The sequence below is a fragment of the Garra rufa genome, chromosome 23 (assembly GCF_049309525.1).
Source record: "Garra rufa chromosome 23, GarRuf1.0, whole genome shotgun sequence".
Taxonomy (NCBI): Eukaryota; Metazoa; Chordata; class Actinopteri; order Cypriniformes; family Cyprinidae; genus Garra; species Garra rufa.
Window position 1 is genome coordinate 2,540,035 of NC_133383.1, and position 8,490 is coordinate 2,548,524.

General features: G+C 28.8%; 1 protein-coding gene across 1 annotated transcript in view; it reads left to right on the forward strand.

Moving 5' to 3' along the window:
• Window positions 1-343: 343 nt before the first annotated feature.
• LOC141299823 (adenomatous polyposis coli protein-like) overlaps window positions 344-8,490 on the forward strand; it is a gene marked incomplete at its 3' end in the record, with an annotated part of 204,026 nt that continues 195,879 nt past the window's right edge. Inside the window, exon 1 of the mRNA XM_073830190.1 lies at window positions 344-478. Within this exon, the coding sequence (XP_073686291.1) occupies window positions 344-478 (135 nt within the window). The remainder of the gene's footprint in view (window positions 479-8,490) is intronic.

Here is an 8,490-nt window from a genome sequence, read left to right on the forward strand (position 1 = left end):
AATTATATATTTTCCTCCATGTGCGAGCTACTGAAATGAGCCACTCTGTGAGAGCCAATCAGAGCAGAGCTCATCATTATTATTCATGAACCTTCCAAATAAGGTAATAACAGACCATTTCATTCTAGGGACACATCCTAGGGTTGTAAATGGACCTGTAAAACCGCTTCTGGAGAGTTTTTGCCCTTTCCTATGCCATATACCTTCTATGTAGATATCAGAGAACAATTTCAAATATTGTATCAATGCAATATTTTTTTTTTTTTTTTTTTTTTTGGTAATTGCGGCTTTTTTGTGATCGTTCCTCTGTTCTGGGTTATTGTAGGTCAAGAGATAGTCCAAGATGGCTGCAGCATCTTATGATCAGCTGCTGAAGCAAGTGGAGGCATTGAAGATGGAGAACTCCAACCTGAGACAAGAGCTCGAGGACAACTCCAACCACCTCACCAAACTGGAGACGGAGGCGTCTAATATGAAGGTACAGCATCCGTTTGTGTTATACAGCTGCATAATCGTATTTTGGACAACATGGAATCACATCCAGCAAGGGGTGAAAGCCTGTCAAACAGAACCTGATTACCAAACTATGCTATCTTTCACGTCTGATTAGCTAATACTGTCAAAAACACACAAGGATTACATATAAACACAGTTGGTTATGTCTAAAATGAAAGTAAACTGTTCAGAGAAAAACGGATGCGCGCAGCTCTTAAAGCGACAGAGCTAAACATGCTGCCGATTTATATAATACTTAATATTTATATAAAATAACTATGATGATAATATAATTATTTTTCTATTGTATTTCATGGTTTTAATTTATATAATACTTTATAATATTTATATAAAATAAGCATAATGATATGTTAATATAATTATTATTTTGTAGTATTTCATATTTTTTATTTATATAATATTTAAATTATATTTATATAATATAACTATGATTATATATTAATATAATTATTATTTTGTAGTATTTCATAATAATTTTAATTTATATAATACTTAATATTTATATAATATAACTGATGATATATTATAATTATTCTGTAGTATTTCATAATTTTAATGTATATAATACTTAATATTTATATAAAATAACTGATATATTATAATTATTATTCTGTAGTATTTCATAAAGTAATTTATGTAATACTTAATATTTGTATAAAACATCTATGATCATATGTTATAAATATTATTCTATAGCATTTCATAATTTTAATTTATATTATACTTAATATTTATCTTAAATAACTGATATATTATTATAATTATTATTCTGTAGTATTTCATAAAGTAATTTATATAATACTTAATATTTGTATATAACAACTATGATGATATTAATTATTATTCTACAGCATTTCATAATTTTAATTTATATAATACTTAATATATAAAATAACTATGATAATATATTAATATAATTAATATTCTGTAGTATTTCATAATAATTTTAATTTATATAATACTTAATATTTATATAAAATAACTGATATATTATAATTATTATTCTGTAGTATTTCATAAAGTAATTTATGTAATACTTAATATTTGTATAAAACATCTATGATCATATGTTATAAATATTATTCTATAGCATTTCATAATTTTAATTTATATTATACTTAATATTTATCTTAAATAACTGATATATTATTATAATTATTATTCTGTAGTATTTCATAAAGTAATTTATATAATACTTAATATTTGTATATAACAACTATGATGATATTAATTATTATTCTACAGCATTTCATAATTTTACTTTATATAATACTTAATATATAAAATAACTATGATAATATATTAATATAATTAATATTCTGTAGTATTTCATAATAATTTTAATTTATATAATACTTAAATAATATTTATATAATATAGCTGATGATATATTATAATTATTCTGTAGTATTTCGTAATTTTAATTTATATAATACTTAATATTTGTGTAAAACATCTATGATCATATGTTATAAATATTATTCTATAGCATTTCATAATTTTAATTTATATAATACTTAATATTTATCTGAAATAACTGATATTATTATAATTATTATTCTGTAGTATTTCATAAAGTAATTTATATAATACTTAATATTTGTATATAACAAATATGATGATATAAATTATTATTCTACAGCATTTGATCATTTTAATTTATATAATACTTAATATTTAAAAATATATATAAAATAACTATGATGGTATATTAAATTATTTTTCATAATTATAGTATTCATAAATTATAGTATTTCATAATAATTGTATTTTATATAATACTTAATATTTATATAAAAAAAAGTCCAAGGTTATATTAAGATAATTATTACTGTATATAAAAACAGTGCAATTAAAAACCTAATTTATTTTTTCCCCTTTGCATTCAAACATTAAACCATAGAGCTTTTATTTTGTCGAAAAAACGTATTTTAAAATGTTTCTCTTTTGTTGACAATAAAGATATTTGGTGCATGTTGCACTTTTTAGATGCACATTATAAGGTGCATTCTTTGCAATTTGTTAATCGCACTAAACGATATTGCATTTGATGATGTGAAGTGCTACTAAACTAGAACAAGGCTAACTATATGACTAGACTAATGTATATTTATTTCGTACCTTTAGTCAACTTGTGTTCAACCTCAAAAGGTTTGTATTTTAACGCCTCAGCGCCTCATTTTGTCATCCGAGCGCTGTACGGTTGGGCTCTCTTTTAATGTCCCAGGCTTTCAAGACTAAAAATGTCATCCTCCGCCACTGATTTCCCACTAAGTACCCTTTCTTCTCTCGGCTCCTGACACCAAAGGCAGTATTCGCAGGCGCTTCTTTGAGTCGAGCTTTTGAAGTGGAAGCGGCAGCCTGCTAGGTGGGCATTAAGAAATTGGATGTGACCTGGCAGTCTCCAGAGCGAAGACAAAAAAGGAGAAAAGGTTTCTGAAAGAACTTAAGGCCCAAAATGAGAAGTTGGCTAATGTGCAAGTTTTAGAGCAAGACTGTCAGCCTGGATTGCCTTCCCCGAATTCGAGACGAGGTTCAAACGAGTTCAGGAGAAAGATACATGGCGAAATTTTGGGCTGAATTGTCGATGAGCTCGGCGAAACGGCTCGCTGTCACATCTCGTGCTGTTTAACACGTGTGAGAGTCTCTTGAAGGGGATTTATGTCGCTCTGAAGATGTGAGATTGGTGTTGCTAAGGAGGAATCTTTGAAGCGGAAGCAGATTTTCTCTCCGCATGTTCATAGGTTGCGCAGGCCTTAAGGGGAAAGAGAGGCGTTTTGTGGTTGGTTCAGTGAATATGATGGGGGGAAAAAGATGTAACAATAGTAAACGTGTTTGTTTTAACTGTTTGCAGATCAGAGTGATAGTTTTTGGTGTTTATTAGTGTCAAGCTACCACTCTTGTTCGCTTTGGAGACACTTGGAGTCAACAAAAGTGCATTTTACTTCTTTAATGTGACATTTTTGCTGTGAAAATTAAGAGCTGATTGGACTGATTGGATCATGAACATACTTCAGTTTGAAATATAGAGCCATAAACATGGGCTACATTAGACACATCTGTTGATTTTTAACTATTAGAAACAGTTTGTCAGAATTTACTCCGGATTTACTTACTTTGTCCGACAGCTGAATTCTCAGCCCGAGTCCGACCCGTCTTTTTTTTCCCCCTTCTCCCAAAACAACTTATATTACTGTTTCAGCTATTAAAATAGTATTGTATGTAATGGCAAAGTGATTATATTTAGTTTTGTTTTTTATTAAGTTTATTTAGAAAAACGTTTGCAACATTTTTTGTTCGTTAAATATAAGTTTTTGTTTAATGAATAATCAATTTGCCTTCTCAACTCATCACGACTCGCCCAAAATAAAATCTATAAAATATCTATGACAATATATTAATATAATTCTTCTGTAGTATTTAATAATTTTAATTTATATAAATAAATAAATAAATAAATATATAAATATAAAATAACTATGATGGTATATTAAATTATTTTTCATAATTATAGTATTTCATAATAATTTTATTTTATATAATACTTAATATTTATATAAAAAAAGTCCAAGGTTATATTAAGATAATTATTATTGAATATAAAAACAGTGCAATTAAAAACCTAATATTTAAATAAAAACCTAATAAAAAAAAAAATAACCTAATAAAAATTAAAACCTAATAAAAACCTAATATTTACTTTTCCCCCTTTGCAACAAACAATAGTAAACGTGTTTGTTTTAACTGTTTGCAGATCAGAATGATAGTTTTTGGTGTTTATTAGTGTCAAGCTACCACTCACGTCGCTTTGGAGACACTTAGAGTCAACAAAAGTGCATTTTACTTCTTTAATGTGACATTTTTGCTGTGAAAATTAAGAGCTGATTGGATCATGAACATACTTCAGTTTGAAATATAGAGCCATAAACATGGGCACATTAGACATATCTGTTGATTTTTAACTATTAGAAACAGTTTGTCAGAATTTACTCACCGCTGAAAACGCCTGATCGATTTTTGTGCCGTTTTGTCCAGACGCGATGCAAATAAAAGATTATTGTGCAGCTTTATTAATTATAACGGAACTTTCTGAGATCTCTATAGACTAAGATTAGTGACTTTGTCCGACAGCTTATCAGAATTCTCTGCCCTTTTTTTTCCCCCTTCTCCCAAAACAACCTATATTACTGTTTCAGCTATTAAAATAGTATTGTATGTAATGGCAAAGTGATTATATTAAGTTTTGTTTTTTATTAAGTTTATTTAGAAAAACGTTTGCAACATTTTTTGTTCGTTAAATATAAGTTTTTGTTTAATGAATAATCAATTTGCCTTCTCAATTCATCACGACTCGCCCAAAATAAAATCTATAGTTCTAAAACAGTTCAAGAATAAAACAATGTTAGTTTAAACGTTAAACCTAGATGAATGTGCACTATTAGGCGCATATCCAATGATTTGTACAGTGGAAGTGGAAGCTAAAGCCGCTTTGCAGGACATGGAGGCGCCAGCGCGATCACTTGCATTTTTTTCAGTGGAAGCAATTTAAAATGGTCTGTGTTATTTGTGTGCACTCAACAAAACGTTACAAACAGTGCTTTTATAAAATAAAGAAGCGCTTTCTGCCTTCTCGCATTTGGATAGGAGCGCTTCACAAAAATGAACCGAAACTCAGCGAATGCATGCCTCACAGAAATGATACATATATCTATAGAACCTAGGGCTGGGCCGATAAACGATATCATATCGAATCGCGATAAAATTTATGTTAATAACGATGATAGGCTCTAGACATTTTTTGCTCGATATGGATTAATCTAAGAGCCAATCACACAGTAGAAATATGCGACAACAGCCAATCAGCGTACAGCGTGCGTGTGCACGTCAAAGTACAAAGTTCATTTCCTACAGCACTTTGCGAAGCAAACTTAACACCAGGACGACAAAAAAAAGAGAGAGGAAGCAGCGACGAAAGTGAAACTAACTTCGAGTTATTATCCAAAGATGCTGAAATTGTCGACAAAAAAGGTAGCACGAATTCCGTTATATAAGTGGTTTGGCTACCTGAAAAGTGACTCTTAGCTCAGCTGAGAGTTTGGCGCGATTGTTAAAACTGAAACCGAAAGCAAAAAACGCACGCGCATTCAAAAGCAATTTTAATCCCACCAATGCACGCAAGTTAGGCTACATGACATATCTAGGCTGTTATTAGTATGTAGGCTATGATAGGTTGTGTATGTCTATAGCTCTGTATCATGCTTGAAATATCCGTCTCTATTTGCACTTTGAATATTTAGAGAGTAGCCTACTTAGATTATGGCTGAATTGTCTGCACTTAATACAATTAAAAAAGAACTGTGTCGTAATTTCTTGTTATTTATACTGTAGATTGTTTCAAAATGCAGTGGTTGCCTCTAATTTAAATAGCTCAACCTATAATAGAGAAAATAAACAATTGTGTTAATAATAATAATAAATAAATAAATAATTGTTACAAATTATGTTTTTACAATAATTTTATGCTTACATTTTGTACATTTACTCTCATTTACCATACTCTGTCACAACTTTTATTTTTTTAATTCATTTTAGTAAGTTGTTTTAATTTTTAAGGCCAAATCTGTAATCTGTTTTTGTTAATAAACTATACTTTAAATGTAATTTAATGAACCCTTTCATTTTTGTGGCTTTAGTCATTGTTGGGATACTATTTTAAAGCTGGCAACATCAACAGCTTATATCGAAATATATATCGTTATCGTTCAATATGGGGGAAAAATTATCGAGATTACATTTTTGCCATATCGCCCAGCCCTAATAGAACCTTTAAATTATTACTTAACGAAATAAAACAAATCGGTAACAAAAACCCTTTCATTACGTAATTCGTAAAGATGCGTTCCTCTCCAAAAAGGAGATTGCGAGTCAGGATCTTTGCGACACTGACTCAGAATACACTAGTTAATTAATAAATAATTTAAATATGTCCTTACTCTTTCCCCCGACACATTCATTATTTATTTTCACCTGTGCTTTGTGGCATGTTTCAGCCTATTGCGTGCGCTTGAACCCGGATCTCTTCCAGCTGCGCTGAAGGACACTAAACGCTGTCCAAGCCGGTCTTGAAAGTGAAAGTGAAGTCTCGTGTTTTTTTTTTTTTTACCAGCGCTACATTTTTTTTCTTCACCATAATTGATGGATGTCTAAAATATTTAATTAATGTATAAAAATTGATATTTATACAAATTAAAATGTATTTATTTTTTGACTTGCATAATTTAAAAATGTATATAAAATATGTATGTAATTTTGCTTAAAGTGATTTTTGTCTTTTTTTTTTTTTTACGCTTTATAGTATTTAATAAACAAATTATGTAATACTTCGATATATATGATGTAAGTCTCTGAAAAATAGATTAATATATAATATTTAATATATTAAAAACACATTTTAAAAAGGATTCATGTTTAAAATTTAATTTGATATCTTGTCTTAAATATAAATATATACATAAATATAAAATTTGATTTTGTTAAAAAAAATTTAAAAATAGTTATTAATCATGATTTTTGTCATTTCTTTTTTACATTTCATCAGAATTATTTCACTTTCACATAAGCACAAATCAAGAGAACTTGTTTTATTAAACCTTTAATTTAGCAGAAAACTTATATTTTTTACTTCTGTTTGCCAGTGTTATTAGTGTTTTAAGTAATGTAGAAAAAACGTGTGCGCATGGTTGCCAGATTGGGAAGATTAACTAAACCACTAGGCAGCAAGTGTATCGATTTCAGAAAAAAAACTGATTGGGGTTTAAACTCTTGACATTGGGCAACCGCAGCTATGAAAGCTTGTGAAGTCTTGATAGTAGCTGCTAGACAACACAAATGCCAAATAAAAATGAAATGTTTTCAGATATATAACCAGCTGGCAAATATCAAAGTTCATGCTTAATAAATTGACACAAGTAGAAAAAATGAATGCAATTCATTGTGCAGCCCTGAAAGTTCACAAGTTTAAACATTATGAAAACTTGCATTTTTTTTTTATTTAGAATAATGTGCACTGATGACTTAAGTTAACCAGGAATGTAAATCATGTTGACTTTAAATGTTGTCTTTTGCATGCATTAATTTAATGTCCAAGAAAGAACCCTGCCCCGTTTCTAAAAGTCTGCATCCAAGTCGTATTTGCATGTGTTGAGTCTCAGGAAGTGAAATCCCTGTTGGATTTTGTCTTATGTAAGAGCTTTTGGACGTAACCTCTTTGATCAGGATGATCTGATATTGGGCACATCCAGAACGCCCTGATGCCAGCGGTTATGCCATCCCTAGACGTAATCATAGTGTTTAAAGCACTTAATGAGAAGCTGGGTTTGTCTGGTGTGTTTTAACTGTGACAGATGCTGCGGAGGCCAGAACTCTCACATGCCGCCTTACAGTTTTGAGATGCTGCTATTTGTAGGACTGCAACAACTAATCGATAAAATCGCTAATGATTATAATCAGCAACCAATTTCATTATCGGAACTGACATCAGTGATGCTGCTTTAAAAAAAGCTTGTAGCAGACAGTGGTTGTTTATAATAAATGCAATATAGCTAGATCTAAATTTGGAGGATCGTTTTTATACTATCCTATACATACGGCACCATATCACTTTTCCTTATAAAATAAAAACATATTTTAAAAATAATATATAATATACATACAAAATGTCATTTAAGAAATGTCTGTGCATATGTATTTAATATATTTAATATAAATTATGTAACATTTCAACATATATAAAAATATATCTCTGTGTGTGTATTTTATATATATATATATATATATATATATATATATATATATATATATAATATATATATATATATATATATATATATATATATATATATATATATATATATATATATATATATTATATATATATATATATATATATATATATATATATATATATATATATAT